General features: G+C 37.0%; 1 protein-coding gene across 2 annotated transcripts in view; it reads right to left on the bottom strand.

Moving 5' to 3' along the window:
* Lrp12 (LDL receptor related protein 12) overlaps positions 1 to 16,933 on the bottom strand; it is an 83,289-nt gene extending 66,356 nt beyond the window's left edge. The window contains exon 1 of one of the 2 annotated variants that reach the window (XM_021724718.3): positions 16,052 to 16,933. In XM_021724718.3, coding sequence (XP_021580393.2) covers positions 16,052 to 16,817 — 766 coding nt within the window. In that variant the 5' untranslated portion in view covers positions 16,818 to 16,933. The remainder of the gene's footprint in view (positions 1 to 16,051) is intronic. The other variant, XM_005316261.4, reaches the window with a different exon arrangement.
* Between the last annotated feature and the right edge of the window lie 2,116 nt (positions 16,934 to 19,049).

Genomic DNA, 19,049 nt, shown 5'->3' with positions numbered 1-19,049 from the left:
ATCATTTAATTCCTTGTACTTAAATAGGAGTCCACTAAGTCCCATTTAAATGGGAGTTAAAATAGGGTTCCCTTTCATAGTTTTGATAAAAAAAAAACCACAGCATTTAGAGCAATAATTAACATATGAGAAGTACACAATTAAAATTAGGCATCATTTTATTTTTATTGAGAACTCTGAAAATATTCCAACCTTTGATTCAGTGATGCTACTTTACAATGCAATCATAGGGAAAGTAATAAAAAATTAATACAATTTTGCTAATTATAGAATTATTTATGAATGTGAAAAATTGTAAGAAGGGGCTGGGGCTCAGTGGTAGACTGCTTGCCTCACACATATGATACACTGGCTTCGATCCTCAGCACCACGTAAAAAATAAATGTATAAATAAAAATATTGTGTCCATCTGCAGCTAAAAAAATTGTAAGAAAACAATCTAATATTCAACAACAGAAAAATATTTATAGAGAGAAAGTGATATGGGAAAATGCCCAAGCTAGGTTAAATACACCAAAAAGCTCATGAACCAAAGATTATCATTTCTACTAGTCAAGTATAAATGCTCATTTCCTTGAGCCCAAGCCAGTTTTATTTATATGTCTTTATTAATCATTTTTGAACATTTGATATAACAGTTTGATTTTTACATCTTTACTAAACTGGTAGGTGGCATTTATTTGCTTTTTTCTGACTGCTTTTGCAGTTAATCTTTGTTTCTAATTTTATTAGCTCTCCAATTACTATTTCTATAAATTGCCTTTTGTCCATCTACTGAGCAAGGAATAAAATTAATATTTGATGCTGAAAGTATTTGCATAAGTTATTTAATTGCCTTACAACAAACCTTAAGGGTAGGTAATGTAAAATTCAATAACTCAGCATCTTGCCATTTAGAAATCCCAATTAATAGCAAGCCAGATTTAATTCAGAAAAACATTAATAATCTGGCATCTCTGGCTCATATATCAGAAGTATCATCAGAAGATAAGTTCTAGTAACAAATTAAAAACAAAGTAAATGCAGAAGGAATGAATCAGCTTGCTTATAAAGCTGCCCTGCTACAAGCAGTATGGCATTATGATTAAGAGCATAGATTCTGGGACCATGCCACATGGGTTCAAATCATCATTCTCCGATTTATTTACTCATTATTTGACTGAGGCTAAGATACTAACTTCTCTGTGCCTCAGTTTTCATATCTGTAAAGCGGATATAATAGTAGTATCTATGCTGACGTTGTTATGATAAGTAAATGAGAGAAAGATATTTAATTTGATAAGTTAATGAAAGAAAGAAAGAGAGAAAGATGCATATAATCTCTATATAGATATCTATCTCAATGAAATAAAATTGACAGCTGGAAGTTAAACTCTCACAATTACAGTCAGTTGATTTTTCAACAAAAATATCAGGAAAATTAAATGTGGAATAATTTTCAACAAATAATGGAACAACAGGAAGTCACATACAGACCAATAAGTTGACCCCTATCTCATACCATATTTTAAGAAATAGATCAAAATGGATTGTAGACCTAATATAAGGGCTAAATTATAAAATTCTTAAAAAGAAAACAGGAGAAAACCTTCCTGACTTTGGACTAGAAAATGAATTCTTAAGATATGGCACAAAAAGTACAAGGAACAAAATAAAATACAGATAAATTGTAATTATATCAAAATTGAAAACACTTGTGCCTTGAAGGACACCATCAAGAATGAAAAGGAAAACTCCAGAACAGGAGAAAAGGATTGATATCTACAGCTCAGCTAGGCATAGTGGCACATGCCTATAACCCCAGCAACTCAGGAAGCTGGGGCAGGAGGATCCCAATTTTGAGGACAGCCTCATCATCTTAGTGAGACCCTAACCAACTCAATGAGATGAGACCCTGTCTCAACATAAAAAATAAAAAGAACTTGGGATGCAGCAAAGTGGTAAAGTACAAAGTACTCCTGGGTTCAATCCCCAGTACCAAAACAAACAAAAAAACTCCAGTATACACACACATCTGTACAACTCTCACAACTCAACAACAAAAAGACAATTTAACCAGTTAAGAAATGAGCAAATGATTTGAATGAATATTTTTCTAAAGAATACACACACACACACACACACACACACACAGAGTCAAACAACACTTGTAAAAAACCTCAACATCATTATATATTAGGGAAATGCAAATCAAAACCACAATGCCATACCGCTTCATACCCTTTAGGATGAATATAATAAAAAAGAGAAAACAAAGCGTTAGTAAGATTGTGGAGAAACATAACCTTCAACACAGTGCTAGGTAGAATGTAAAATAACACTGTTACATTTGGAAAAGTTTGGAATTCTTCCAAAAGGTAAACATAAAAGTTACCCTATGAATTAGGAATTCCACTGCCCTGTATATACCAAAGACAAATGAAAATATAAACTGACACAAAAATCTTGGTACATAAATATTCACAACAACGTTAGCTAAAAAGTAGAAACTACCCAAATGCCTGTCAATTGATGAACAGATAAAATGTGCCTTTGCCAGAGATTGGAATATTATTAGGCCAATAGAAGAATGACGTACTGAATTATACTATAATATGAATGAATCATGTAAATATTATGCCAGGTAAAGAAGTCAGACACAAAAGACCCCATATTATATGATTACATTGATAAGAAATGTCTAAAATAGGCATTTATATTATAGCATCACAAAGTTGATTCCTGATTGCCAAGGGCTAGAGGGAAAGAACAGAGTCACTATGCCACATATAGGGTTTCCTTTTGTGCTGAGGCAAATATTCTGAAATTAGTTGTGATGGTTGAACAAATATGGATATACTAAAATCAACTTAATTGTACAATTTTAAAAGTTGAAGTTCAATGTACAAAGTTTTTATACTTTTTAAAGAAAGCATATTACACCATAACCAATTGGCTTATCCTGAGAATGAAAAGTTAAATATTAAAAAAAAATTAATCAATGCAATTCACTATGTAACAATCTAAAAAGAAAAGTCACATAATGACATCAGTAGACATAGGAAAAAAAACTTTTAAAAATACAACATTTGCTTATGATAAAAACTTTCAGCACACTAGGTATAGGAAGGAACTTCTTCAACTTGATGAAGGGCATCTATGAAAACCTTGCAACTAATATACTTAATGGTAGAAACTGAATCCCATACCCCCATGGTGGAAAACAGGTAAGCATTCTCACCACTCCAACTTTACTTAGCATTTAAAAAGTCTTAGCCAAGGCTATATGTGGAAAAAGAAAGTGAGAGAGGGCAGCCAGGCCAGCAGGCATATATTCTGGAAAGACAAAAACAGCACTGTTCATATTAATGGATGAAATAACTATACAGGAAATCCCAGAGAAATTTAAACAAAAACTCACAGAATTAGTAAGTGAGCTATCACATTTCATATACACAAGAAAAGAACAACTGAAAACCAAAATTTTAAAGTAACATCATTTTCAATATCTGCCCCCAAAAGAAATGAATATATATGTAAATACACAGATGTATACACACACACACACACACACACACACACACACACACACACAGAGGATCTATATGACAAAACTATAAAACACTAATAAAAGAAATTAAAAGCTTGAAGAGATCAATCTTGCATTCATGGATTAGAAAACATAACATAATGAAGATGTTGATTCTTCTCAAAGTCAACTGTAAAACACAATACCATTCAAAATCCCAGCTTGAGTTTTCAGATAAAGACAAGCTGATTCTAAAATGTATACAGAAAGGAAAGGAATTAGAATAGTTAGGAAATTCGGACAAAGAATGAAATTAAAGAGATTATACTACCCAATTTAAAGACTTTTAGTATAAAGCTACAAAAATGAAGACTATGGTAATGGCAAAGGATTCATACAGAACAACAGAACTGAATGGGGAGCCCAGAAATAGACCCATGCAATATGGCTACTTGCTCTTTGACAAAGGAACAGAGGCAGCTCAATGGAGAAAGGATAATTAATCATTTCAACAAATAGTATGAATATGCAAAAACAGAGCCTTTACAATAAGCCACACACCTTACAAAAAGATAAATAAAAATGGACCTTAGATCTAAATATATAGCATAAAATTCTGAAACTTTTAGGAAAAAAATTTTAAAAATACCTTTCTAATCTGGGGTTAAGCATACAGTTCTTAGAAATAACACCAAAAACCATAATTCAAAAAAATTTGTTAAATTCAACTTTATCAACTTTATCAATTTTCTGCTCTGCAGGTATATCTAGAAAAAAAAAAAAGTTAAGATACAGATTAAGAGAGGAAAAAAACATTTACGTCTTCTCAAAACTCAACAGTAAAAAACAACCCAATTAAAGATGGGTAATGAACGTGAACACTTCAGTTAAGAGGGCAAAATGTATGTGAAAAGACGTTTAATATTATTGTTCATTTTTAAAAATGCAAATTCAATTCAGGAAGTATCACTACATAAATTTTAGAATGACAAAAAAAAAATATTGAGAATATACCAAGAGTTGGTGAAGATCCACAGCAAGTGGAACTCTCACACATTGCTGGTAAGAATGCAAACTGTTAACAACCACTCTGGAAAACAGTTTGGTAGTGTCTTCTAAAAGCAATCCATACATAAAACTTAGGACACAGCAATTCTACTTCTAAATATTTAACCTACAGAAATAAAAACTTTCCACTCACAAACCTGTACAAGAATGTTTACAGCAGATTTATATATAATAGTCCCAAACTGAAAACAACTCAAATATCTATGAAATGAACTAGTAAAACTGAGGTACACTCATACAATGGCATATTGTTTAACAACAAAAAGGAATAAACTATTGAGTTAAGCAACAATGTGGATGAATCTCAAAGACATTACACTGAGTAAAAGCTCCAGTCTCAAATAGTTATATATCATGCAATTCTATTTATACAGCATCCTCAAAAAGACAAAACTATGGTAATAAACCCATCAATGATTATCAAGGATTACTTTGGGTAGGCAGAGGATGTAATTAATCATAAAGGAATAGCAGGAGGAACATTTCTGAGCTGTTTTGTATCTTGAATTTGGTGGTAACTACGTGAATCTGTATAATGTTAACATCAACAGAACTTTACATTAAAAGGGTAAAAAATTCAAGTTTCTGTAAAATTTTTAAACAAAAATTTTTAAGAATCAAATTAAAAGAGTAACAGAAGTTAATAAAATAGGAAACAAGGAAATCAATACACCATGTAACTGAACCAAGAACTGGTTCTCTGAAAACATCTAAAATAGAGAAACCTGTGATAAGTCTTTTGAAGAAAAAAACAAACAGATGGGTATAAAGAATGGCAAAGGAAATAAATATAGATGTAGAAAATATTTTAAAGATACTATTATTTATAGCTTTAAAGCAAATATAGAAATACAGGTGAATTAAGAACATTCTAGGAAAACATAAATTAACGAAATTGACTCAAAGAAGAATCTGAAAAAATAGTTATTCCTCCAAAGTCATCATGCACATGTACTAAACTTTTAGAGTTCTTCTAAACCTTCAAGAAACATAACATCATATATTTACTATAGCTAATTAGATCCGTACTTAAATCAGAGAATAAAAATAAAACAATAAAATACAAAGTAGAGCTAAATCAAGCACTCTGATTCTAATTCTCTCTAATCCACCCATAAACACCAATCAAATAAAATACTCTAGAGAGAGGTTGGATAACGGTACCAAAATTTAGTTATATAGAAGAAAGAAGATCTAGTACTCTATAGCACAGAAAGGTGACTACAATTCACAAGAGTTTATTATATATTTTATAAAGAACTAAAAGAGTTTGTAGGTTCCCAACACAAAGAAATGACAAATGTTTTAAGGAAATGAAAATGTTAATTACCTTGATTTAATCATTAGATTATCACTGTATCCTATAAATATATACAATTATACAATTGTATATATACAATTTACTTAAAAAAATCAAACATTCCTCATTATAATTTGAGGGAAAAAGTAATGTGAAATTGAATTCTAAACAAATCTCTTCAAATTTATCTATACTCATTTGTATTTTTCTTATGGGTCCTAACTACAGCCAACCATCTTATCTGGTGCTCAAAGAAACTCTATACTAATGCTAGAGAGAAAACTGGATGTTTTATACTTAAGGAAAGTGTGCCATTCAGCATCAAATATATAAAACAGGTACACTGAGGTGATTTAAGAGACTTTTAACCCCCTGACTTGAGTTCAATTCACATTTAGTATTTCCATCCCCGGCCCAACAGTTCCTGCCTTTCATATGTGAGTTTCACTTACCATGGGACCAAGCCATCTCCACACTAAGGTATTTACTGACTTATTAATATATTCCTAAGGCCTGTTCACAGGTTAGGATTTACTTATTGAAGGCTCATCTCTATTACTGCACTCAGTGAAATAGTTTAACCACACTAGGAATGAAAACATTTCTCTCATCAGCTCTTATTAATACAAAACTATTCATCTTTATTTTCCTACTATAGTATTTACACTATTCACGAACAAACACAACTCTTTTACTAATAATAATAGAGAACACTAAAATCTTTTATACTGCTCCTAATCATCAAAATCAACAAAACTGACTATAAACTGATCTCATCAATATAAATGCAAAGTCTAACAAATATTAGTAAATGTATCTAGCTGATTCAAATGTATCATTACCATCTTGGTTTGGAACTTTCATAAAATCAAAAATGTTTCAACACTAGGAATCACATGAATGTAATTTACGCCAGTTATGGGTAAATGAATCTACTTATTCAGTAAATATTGTCTGGCATAGGTATATGTTTCACACACATAACTCTAGCTCTACAGTAAGGTGCATAAATGTAAAACAATTCCACTCATTAGATTTTTTTGGTTTGTTTTGGAAAATATAGCTATTTTCATTTTATAATTTTTATTTAACATGTTATTTATAGTAACATGTAATGGGTTTCTTACTGTCATTTTAGATGAATTAATATCTTAATAATTTCTCAATTTTAATTTCTGATCTTGTCAATGCACATATATCCCCCATTTAAAAAAACAAACAAACATTTTTTGGATTCCCCAACAACTGTGGAATCCTGAGATCTACCAGTTTGAAATACTGCTGTACTATATTCCTTTATGCTAACATACCATAATTTATTTATCCATTCTACCATTGATGTACATCATGGGTTGTTTTAGTCCGGGACTACAACAAATAGTTGAGGCTAGAATATTCTTGTACATATCATTTGGCACCCACACTGCATACCTTCTTCTGCTGAGTGCATACCTAGAAGCAGCACTGTTGGGACACCAGGGTTGTTATTCAGCTTTAATAGACACTGCTTTTCAAAGTGACTACAGATCATTCAAAACATGACTACTTTAATTAAGATGAGCTGTAAATATAAAATTTACACAAGATTGTGAAGACTCAGCATGAAAAACTTAATTCAGAATATGTCATTAATAATTATTTTCTATTGATTGCATGTTAAAATGATAGAAGTTTAGATATTCTGGGTTAAATATATTATTAAATTAATTTCATCTGTGTTTTTAGTGTGGCTATTGGAAAATTTAAAACTAAAGGTAATGATTTACATTTGAGACTTACATTATTAAACAGATGTTTCCCTAGCTTTGAGTAACCAAGAAAGACTTTTCCAAGGGGACAACATCTGAAGGAAAGCCAAGTGATCGACAGGAGTTAGCCTAGTGAAGAAAGTAATGCAGGAAGGAAGATAAACCAGGCAGAGGACACAGTGTGTGCAAAGGCCAGGAGTCAGGAGAACCCTACAGTATAGCAGGAAGGTTGTGTGAGGGAGGAGGAAAGAAAGCTATGAGAGCTATGAAGGGCAGTGACACAAGATAAGACAGAAAAGTAAAAGCCTGACAATCATGAAGGCTCTGGTGAGTTATATTGGTATTTTAAGAATAGGAAACTACTGTTGGCTTTTACCAAAGAAAGCTACAAAATCAGAATTATACTTTAGATGTTGCCTGGCTGCTGTTAGGTATGAGGTGACTGAATCAGTCCAAGAATAGAGACAAGACTAGTTTAGCAGCCATCACAACAATGAAGAGAAAACAACAAAACAAAAAACCCCACAATAATGGCACTCTACAAGAAGAGAAAGCAGAAGAGGAAAGAACTGTACACAAAATCATTACTCTCAAAGATTTGGTTTCTTCTAATAATACCTACACTTCACATTTATTTTGAGGATTAATCACAGCATTATTTTGGAAAGACATTCTGCATTCTAACTATTAGTAAAAATTTTAGTGTCATGAGAATAGATAGTAACAATTCCAAGAAGTTTTGGCTCAGTGGTACACTGTTTGCCTGGCATGCATGTGGCTGAGTTTGATCCTCAGTGCCACATATAAATAAAAAATAAAAGATTCATTGACAACTAAAAAATATATTTAAAAAAAGAAATTGGATTATATTTCAGAATGTTTCAGATACAAAGATTCATCTTATTTTTCTGCATATTTTCTCTGACATAGGCACTTAAAACCTGAAAAAATGCTTTAACTATTGATGAAGCTGTCAGATGAAAGGCTTACTCTTCCTCATATTTGAAAAGGTAAATTCCAGTTACTAAACATTTTACATGTTCCACTTAATTCTAATATTAAAATATTAACACTATTTTTCATTTCTAAAAACTAAAATGTAAATGAATTAAAGGTAGTCTCTCCTTCGTGGTAAGTACATCAGTGTAAAACAAGTTCACTTCTTCGCATTAGTACTAATGAAGAAGCAAGTTATCAAATATTTAAGAGGAAAACTATAAAACTATTATGTCAGATTCATTTACTTTTAAGTTTTGAGACCTTCTAAAGTTCTATCTTCTAAAAGGTATACAATCCAGGTTAAAAAAAATGTAAAAGGTCACTTTGTTCTTCTAAATGTGTTCTGAAATTCACTTTTCTACTAATATATTCTTGACTTCCAAAAACATGAAGCAAATTCAAAGCATTTAACTTGGGCAAAAATATTCCTGAAATCTAGTTTTTGTTCTCCCCTTTGCTTCTTACTAGAGACATTCCTCAAGCAGACAAAAAATATAGCGCTATGAGAGTTAAGTTCCCCCCAGGACCCTTCTCAGTTTCTCTTTCTGTACCTTAACTCCTCATACCTTCTTGTTATCTGTTGTACAACTACTCACCACGCTATCCCTTCTTGCATTAGGTTTTCTTAATCTTTTCTTTTCTAGAATAAATAACAGAAACTTAGCTTCTAAGGTTCCAAACTTTTCTACTATACTGAAGACACACACGTGCGCGCGCACGTGCACACACAAAATCTCCCTCAACCTCTCAGTTCTCTTCCTCACTCTCAACAAGTCACCTCATGTCACATTACTTTGAGGAAATAGAACTATCAGATGTAATATCCACCTTCCCAACCCCAGACCTAAGGACACTTACACAAATATTTCCCTCTTTCCCTCCTGTGACAAAGAGGAAGTATCTTTTTTCCCTATCAATAGAGCAAATCCTTGGTCCAAACTCCTGGATTACAAACAAAATTTCCTAACTATGCCTTTCCTAGTCTTGCCTATTTCACAATATTCTACACCGTAACAATAAATGTATTTCAAAACACAAATCACAATATATCACCTCAACCTCTTCAATAGTTAATACTTAAAATAAAATCCAAATTCTACCATGATTTTCAAAGCCCTCAGTTTCTGCACAGCATTCTAACCTCATCCTGTCCCTTAAGGACCACTATTATCCAGGTACAGAGATTTTATTAATTTACTGGTAACACATCAGCTCTTTCATCAGTTCTTTGCTGATCCTGGGCCTTTCAAATCTTATGCAAGGTTCTCTTACTCCAACTATAACATGGTTAGGTGTCCTTTAGGTCTTATAAATGTATGCTGGCAAAGAAGTCTTCTCCTAATTACTATTATTTACTGTCTGCTCTTTGTTTCTGCTAGAGAATTTATTACAACTCATTGACTGGACTGTAAACATCACGAGGACAGAAACTACGTTGTTTTAGTCAGCGTTTTTGCTGTAGGCTCTGACCAGAACAACTGTAGAGGAGGAAGAGTTTATTTGAGGGCTCACAGTTTCCGAGGTCTAAGTCCATAGAAGGCCAGCTCCATTTCTCCAGGCGAGGCTGAATGTGGCCCAACAGTGTGACAGAGGGAAGAGCCATGTCATGGTGATCAGGCAGCAGAGAGGGACTCCACCTTTTTTTTTTTTTTCCAAGCATATAAAGCAAGGTTTATTTAAAAAAGGGTAACATAGACTTCTCCCAGGAGGGAGAAGGGGCCACAGCTGGTATCCTAGTATCCCAAGCAGTGAGGGTGTTCTGCCTCTTTACATGTTCTAAGCTTCCTTTGTTCTACTGTTCTCTTCCCCCTTATGTCTCTCCTTTCTATGTATATAACTAGGCCCAGGAGATGCTCAGTGGGATGTTGGAAAGGTGAGAAGCAGATAGGCTGGAGGAGCCAAGGTGGAGTGAACTGGGCAGGACAGTGGACTTAATTAACAACTCCCTGTAGGGAGGGACAATCCTTGGGACAGGTTACCTAACACCCTTCAGATACAAATACCAATGTCAAAGCCATCCTAATTCCCACCTCCTCCAGCCACACCCTACCACTTTAGGGGATTAACTCACTGATTGGGTTAAGACTCTCACAATCCAATCATTTTTCCTCTGACCCATCTTGGATTGTCTCACAAATGAGCTTTGGGGAGGGGGAGCATCTCACATCCAAACCATAACATATGTCCATCGTTGTGTACCTAACACAGTACCACACAAAAGCAAATGCTCAGCCAGTATTTGTTAAATGGATTAATAGTGAAGAGACAGGATTAGGTTGTAATACTGACTCTAGTACTTCCTAGAGGTTTGATCTCAGTTAAGCCACAACTTTTCTGAGTTTCCATTTTCTCTTTTATTAAAAAGGAGTAAATGCCCCTACGATTGCTAAATGAGACCTACTGAAAATTATCAATAAGTAAAGACTGAGTACAGTATCTTAACTTGGTAAATGCTATAATAAACTTAATAAATGTTAGGTGCCTTTTCTCCCTTCTATAGCTTAATGAGAATTCCCTAAATTATTCCTGTGTGGAAACTATATATATATATTTGCATCTACTTAAAAAAGAATGACATGCACCTGAACAGATTGATAACATGTATTTACAAAATCTAATCCTAAATCTTAGAAAATGGGGATAAGTAATGTACATCTATTTATGTCTCTCTCTTAAAAAGGGAGGAATGAGGGTTGAGGAAAAAAGGAAAGAAACAGAATGGAAAGGTAACCTTAGAAATTAGAGATCATCAGGTTTACTTCAATTCCTAAATTTAGAACAACCTTCATACAAATAAAGACTTGCACCAAGATGAGGAACAATAATCTAAAAATCTAAAGTCAAAACATTTTCTATTTGCTTAAACTTATATAAATCTCATCCAACTTTTAATATATTGGCCTCCTTTTTTACTTTTTTCTTTAAATTGTTAATATCACTGATAAAATTTAAGAAAAAAACAAAAACAAAATACAATAAGCACAAAAAGCAATAATAAAACACATCGGATCAGAAACAACAGTTCTCCCCAATCCCTTAAATTCTTGATACACTTTAAATTTCTATGTACAAAATTTAAAATCAATATTTTCTTCAACTGCTGTTCACTTTTCAGTTTAACGTCCTTCTTATGCTTTCTTCACCAATTTTACTTTCTAGGAACCTTCCAAATCATTTACCCTACATCATTCAAATCTCTTCCGTACTCTTCCTGGAACATTACTAGCTCTCTAAAAGTGGTCATTCAACACTTTTTGCCTGATAACCACCCTCAATGTTGTGGAACATACTGTCTCCCTTTGTATTCTCACTAGGATATGGATATAATTTAGATTCTGAACTCAAGGAAGAGTTTATGTTAAGCAATTAATTCAGTTTTATTCAACATATTTTATGTAATCAAGTTTGACTTCTTTAGAAGTAATTGCTATCTGGCTTAGACTTTTTTTCTTTTGTTCCAGTTATTTCTACAACCTTTCTAAAATTGGAACTTCTAGTCTATCTTTCAATTGGAAATTTTTAAAGTGCTGCTGAATGTTCCACACAATTCATGGGAAAAGATTCATCCATTAGACACAGAATGCAAGAGAAAAAGAATACTGTATATTACCACAATATCTAGAACAGTGCAATAAAAACTCTTAGTTACAATAAGTTGAAAATCAGTTAAAAAATGAATTTTATCATGGGTCAGTCGGTGTACATCAGAAAGAGTTCTGACCACTACAGAATGCTTTGGCAACAGATAACCAAAAACTAACCATCTGCAACTCTTCAGAGATATTGTAAAACCAAAACAAACTTTCTAAATTACATCTTAAGACTTCATCTAGGGCAGTTTTCATCAAACTAAGGATTATAATTTATTAGTGGGTCCAAAATTAGTGAGTCCAAACAAGCAAATAAGGAAAAGAACAGTGGGAGGGAGGTAGAATATATAGAAAATATCTGGGTGTACCACTGGTAGTATAGGTATTATTTTCATAAACTTTGTTTTGTTCTCTCTCTCTGTCTCTGTAGATATATATATATATATATATCAAAAACAATGTAAATTGTATTCTAAGAGTGGGTTTTAGTCAAAGTCAGAAAACATTGATTTGGGAGACAAAGAGAAGCAGAAAGGATAAAGCAAAGCAACTGCCACAACTAAATTGTGGTTTGGGAGATGAGCAAGACCAACAGTTTCTTATGACTGGAAGTCACAAAAAAACTACTCTCTCCTCTGATGGTAGGCCTAGGACAATGCCCAGCTCACAGTCGCCACTACTTTCATCCCTTCAAACTTTGAACTGCTGCAGAGGTCAACCTTCACTTTCTCCTCCTCTTAGGCACTTTCAATGCAGTGAAGCTATATAAGTTCCCAAAAGATAATTGCTGGTACTTGGACAATTACTCCTAGAAAACATTAACTGTAGGCTATTGTAAAAACTACATAGTGCAATTCACACAATTTAGAGTTTCAAATAAGATTTTGGAATCCAGAAATATAATTTTAAAACATACTAGTCACATATCATAGTGAAAGATGGTTATATGAAGAGTAAAAACTCCAAATAAGGATACTTTTTATAAAGATACATAAAATGATTCAAAGTTTCAAGGCACCAAATTGGAAACTTTAATGTTGCAATTAATAAATATTAATCACACTGTAAAAAATTAATATTGAAATTCCCTAACACTAGCCAATAAACCTCCTTTTCTTCACCAGATCTATATTAAGAATGACGCGGAATATTCCTCATTGTGACAGCATTTCCTAATTATTTTTGAAGTCACTTTAAAAAACAAAAACACTTTCTGACTGTATAAGGGGGCTTTCGAAAGTCACAGCTAACATCTGTTCTAAGAGGCTTAAGGTGGTGACTCTTTTTCAGGATGCATCTATTATTCATCACAACTACATATTCCAGTCACCCAAATCTTATTATTGTTATGGAAGCATATCTCCTACTACTGTTATATTATTGTAACTTTTTTTATTGATATAAACCCACATTTGGTTGGAGACAAAATACACAGAGAGCTAAACAGAGAATTTCCTCAGTTGCAGATGAAGGATTCCTTTAATCTCTGCTGATACAAAGTTCTATCTGGCTCAATACCTCCTTTTTACTTACACTTTGAAATTTATTGTGGCTTGAGACATCAACCTTTAGCATAACCTGCTAGTGTAATTATGTGGTCCCACACTATTTGAATAAGGAGTTTCAGTCTTTGATTATTAACCATTCCTCCCTCAACACAAATTCCCAAATGATAAACCTCTGAGAATCATCTACCAGAAAGCCACTTTGTATGCAAGTATAAAAAACACACCAAGACAAATTATAGGGGGCTGGGGATGTGGCTCAAGCGGTAGCGCGCTCGCCTGGTGTGCGTGCGGCCCGGGTTCGATCCTCAGCACCACATACCAACAAAGATGTTGTGTCCGCTGAGAACTAAGAAAAAATAAATAAATGTTAAAATTCTCTCTCTCTCTCTCTCTGTGCCCCCCCCACTCTCTCTTTAAAAAAAAAAGACAAATTATAGGGTTCACAACCTCTTATCCATAGAGGCAAAAGACTTTTAGTTCAAACAGTAATGATGCAGGTTTTATTAAAAGAAGAGTCCATTTATTTATCTAGTCTGATCAAACATCACAGGAATTCACTTCTGATTATAGTGCAGCACATAGACAGCTGGACATTCCTAATCACCCTAGATTAAAGATTCCACTCACTTTCTTCTATCTCCTGGGCCATTACTCCAAACTTAGAACACATCCATACCCACCTTCAGGCTAGAAGAAGCAACATAATAGCTTATTGATCTTTGGTGTAGACCCAAACCCACAAGTAACCAGGCAAGCAGGGATTACAGCTACTTCATGCAACTAACAATCCAAAGTCATACACTGGGTTTTCTGGACCCACAAAAGCACATCATTAACAATTACTACATCATTTGTGGACCAAACTACCTTCTTCCCAGAAACAAAAATAATATATGACTCGGGAAAGGGAAAAAACACATCGTGAATTACACTGAAAAGACTATTTGTTGGCTCCAATTTAGGTTCACCACATTTTTTTTTCACGTAGTGTAATTTCTCAGGTTTTAAAAGTTATCAACACATTCAATGCCACAGATAAATGCTTTCAAAAGAGATGATACTTGCTCTTGAAATACATATCGACTGAACCCCTTCACCACCCACCATTATAGTAGTCAAATTAGTTTATGGCAAAAAACTTAAATTAAAAAAAAATTGTTTTTAGTTGTAGATGAACATAATGACTTTATGTTTTTATTTTTATGTGGTGCTGGGGATCGAACCCAGAGTCTCACGCATGCTATGCAAGCTGAGCTATAACCCCAGCCCAACCTTAGACTTTTTATAAGTAAAATTTACCAAAAAAAAAAAATGATAACATAATTATTTTCTTCTGGAGAAGTCAAAGCGATACTCCAAAAAGAAAAGGTTGACTGTTTTCTCTGAAACTACCTATCAATGCGTTTAACTGATGAACTAAGGACAGTGAAGTCAGAGGTGGAACTCAAATCTCTCAACCGAAGAATGTCCCCTCCAATTAATTCCACTTGGATCTTGTTCTGACCCCCAACGCAATGTAAAACACAGTCCTGACACACACCAGGACTTCACAGTTTCAGCCCTCGCTTAACCTGAAAGGGTATCCCTAACTCCACGGATCTACAAGACTAGAACAAGGCAGTGACAACAGTAGCGGACGATGACGGATGAAATGACAATTGTGCTACGACTCAGCAGACTTGCACGCCCTAAGAGGGAAAGACGGAGAAGGGGCTGGAAACTATTTTCTGGCCTTCTCCCGCGTGCTCCTCCCGGCGAACCCACAGGCTCCTACACGCCCGGGACCCACGGAGCCTCGGGCCCTCGAGGTGGAGGGGCAGGAAGAAAGCGGCGGGGTGCTTGCTTTCCCACAGACACTAAAGGAATCGGTGGGGTGGCAACATCTCCGGGGAGAGAACTTCCAGACCCAGGAAGGGCAGGGGGTGGCAGGACCGTCCCGCCGGCGGCGACCTCCCCTTCTTTCTCACAGTCGTACACCTTTGTGTGTGTGGACTGTGCCGCGGCTGCGAGCGCGCGAGGAGCCGGCGCCGGGGCCCTCCTGCTCAGGTCGGCAAGTCCGCCGCACCCCCTGACTCCACCAGGCCCCCCGGCCGGGACCCCCAGCCCCTGGCCCACACCCCGAGGGGCTCGAGGTAGGGGAAAGCATCTCCGTGTGGGGACAGTCCTCGCGCCGCATCCCCCCGTTCCGTCCCCCGTCTCCGGTCTTTGTCCTGCCAGCGGCCGGGGTCTCCCCGCGGGTCTCCCGGGAAAACCCCGTCTTGGAGGCCTCGGGGCCCCGGGTCGCCCCAGCTTTGTTCGGTCAACACGGAACGAGGGACGCGGACACTTACCATACACCCCAGCGAGGAACAGCCAGACCAACGCAGACCTCCACCGCGGAGACTCTTTTGTGCTCCAGCGACGGGCCATAACCACGGCAGATGGAGGGAGCCAGGAGATGGAGGAGGAGGAGGAGCTGGGGCCAGACGCCGCTGCCGCCGCCGAGCCCCGGGCTGCTCCCTGCGCTCTCCGCGGCGGCGGGAGGGGGAGGGGAGGAGGGGCTGTAGCCGCCCGCGCGCGCTCACTCCCTAAGCCGCGCGCCCGTTCGCACCCCGGGCGGCGCGAGATCCCCGCGAGGAGCAGCCTTCCCCGGGGTAGGGGCAGGCAGCGCGCGCGCTGGCGCGAGGCGAGGGGGCGGCGATCACCGGGCTCGGGCCTCGAGCCGCACTGGGTAGCGGGCGCCGCCTCCCGCCAGACGGAGCGCGAGTCGGCACCCGCGCTCATCCGTGCAATCGGCAATCCCCTGGCCCGCCTGCCTTGGTTCCCGCCCCGCGCTCCGCTGGACTTTACGAGTCCCGGGTCCGTTTTCCCCGCGACTGGAGCCCGAGGAGTGAGGCAGTGCCAATCGATGAGCGAGCGCGCGAACGCCGGTTGCTGGTTTCCCCGGAGCTGGAAAGCGGGCCCCTGAGCGGAGCTCCGTCGCTGTCGGAGCCCACCTCGCGGGCCACGCGGGTGGGGCGGGGCGGAGTTGGGAGGGTGAAGGTGGCCACGTGTGGGGGAAGAGTAGGTGGTTGGAGGCTGGGAACTTGGGAGTTCCTTTCCCTCCCTACCCGCCATCCCGTCCTGTCCCGGCTTTGGGATCCGCGCGGGCTGAGGGTGTCACCAGTTAGTGCGGGATGGCGGCACCGGGCAAAGGGTCGCGGATAGGTGGTGGGTGGAAATGAACGCGGGCTGGGGAGCTGGATCTGACGCCCACGCTTAAGGTGCGGGGGATGAGCAGAGCTAGGATAGTGTGGAGCAGTTCCAGTCGGGCGGGGAAGCTGTGTGACATCTCGCGGCGGGGGCGGGCGTCTGCAGGACTCCAGCGCTGGGTTGGAGCGGACCTTGGGGTCGGATGCTGGAAAGAGGGATCCTTGGGTACTCCCTAATTTCCCTAACACCCCCCCCCCAGCTCCCAACAAATGTGACCCTTCTTCCCTTAGAACCCCTTGACACTTGTAAACATGTCTATAGTGACACTGGTGCAGCACACCATCTGCCTTGTTTTTTTTAGATGCTTGCCCAGGGTCTTATCTCTTGTTAGATTTATCGGTAGCCTTTATAAGCAACGATAAATTATTTTATTATATACTGTCCTACTGGTTATCTCTCTTTAGTCCATAACGATCTTGTGACATAAATATTAATCATATTTTATAGATAAGAAAATAAGACTCATAGAGATTAAATTACCCGAAAAGATAGCAAAGAAATCGCTTGAAACAGTTTTTCTCATTCCAAAATCAAGATTATTTCCCCTGTGCCACTGCAAACCCAAGCACAATGCTTAGGGCATAGTAAATGTTAAATTTTAAGATATCCTTTTGGTGAATACATATAAGACTTTACCTGTATCTGCTCCTGATTTGTCTGCTTTAAGATCCTCCCCCGGAAAAAAAAGGAGAAAATAAATGTTACAAAATTATAATTAAGAAATCTTGTATCATCTGGCAAAATAATCAAATGATCAGAACTCCAAAAATGTTTTCCATTCTCTGGAGAAAAGGAAGCAACTTCAGTGCTCACCCAACAACCTGCAGATTTTTCTGGTTTTAGGATCCTACCCTCCATTTGCTTGTTTCTTGAGATCTTATAAATTGTGCTGTGTTTTGGTGGGGTTGCTTACAAAGCAAAGAAGTAGACTGGGCTGCATCCCATCCTCCACACCACTTTCAGTACCATTCCAGCATCCCTGTCCCCAATACAAGACACAGGATGGATGTCCTCATCAGACCCTTACTATCCCTGCATTAACACCCCTTCTACACTTTCTCATTTACCTTAAACTTGTCAGGTTCTCAAAACTTTGGTAAGCAGGCTCCTTTAACAATCTTAAAATTTAGCTCTAAAGAGCTTTTGTTTGGGTCATATCCATTGAAATTTACTATTCAGAAATTAAAACAAATTTTAAGTATTTGTAAATCATAATAAAAATGTGTTAGACTTTTACATTGCTATTTTCTAAAAAATTAGAAGAGTGGCATTGTTTTCTATCTTCATAAATCTTAATCTGGTTTAAGACAGCTGTTTTCTCATATGCATCCAATCTGTTTCAATATGTGGTTTTGGTTGAAGTATATAAAGAAAAGACTCACAGAGATATATAAATTGGCAAAGGAAGGACTTCGTGTAACATTTGAAATACAGTCTCAGGGCCAATCCCACCAAATATAGGCTAAGTATCCTTAATCTGAAAATCTGAAATGCTCCAAAACATTGAGCTCTGAGGGTCAATAAGTTTCAGAATTTGGAGCACTTTAAATTTCAGATATTTAAATTAGAGATGCTCAACTAGTAAAGTCTACGCACATTTTCCAAAATCTAAAAAACTGAAATATGAAACTTCTGGCCCCAAGCATTTCAGATAAGCGATACTCAACCAATTTAAAAAATTCTTTGTCTATCTTAACATCTTTAAAACCTGAGTTCTTTGTTGTTTATTGGAAAGGATGCAGTAAGTAGATACAAGGATGTTTCATGGAGGAATCTTTTTATTTACATAAAAATAGTTCTAATAGAAAATCAGACATTGGTAAGGAAAATGGTATGGAATAAGTACAACCTTTTTATCACCTCATCTACCTACTGGGTATCTAGGCTATTAGATCAAGTACTTCATCTGAGGAAACCAAAATCCATTAAAACTAACTGTAAAGTGGTTTGTATTGGTAACAGTTCCCCTGTACTTAGACTACTGATTTTGTTTGGACAGTCTTCTGATCTGCAACCTATAAATAAAGCATAAATCATGTCCCTGGGACCCATGTGGTTCTTTGTGTGTGTGCACCCACAGGCTTGTGTTACTGAAGA

The sequence above is a fragment of the Ictidomys tridecemlineatus genome, chromosome 7, assembly GCF_052094955.1.
Source record: "Ictidomys tridecemlineatus isolate mIctTri1 chromosome 7, mIctTri1.hap1, whole genome shotgun sequence".
Lineage (NCBI taxonomy): Eukaryota > Metazoa > Chordata > Mammalia > Rodentia > Sciuridae > Ictidomys > Ictidomys tridecemlineatus.
The sequence above is the reverse complement of the archived record's forward strand: the minus strand, read 5'-3'. Positions and strand labels throughout refer to the sequence as shown.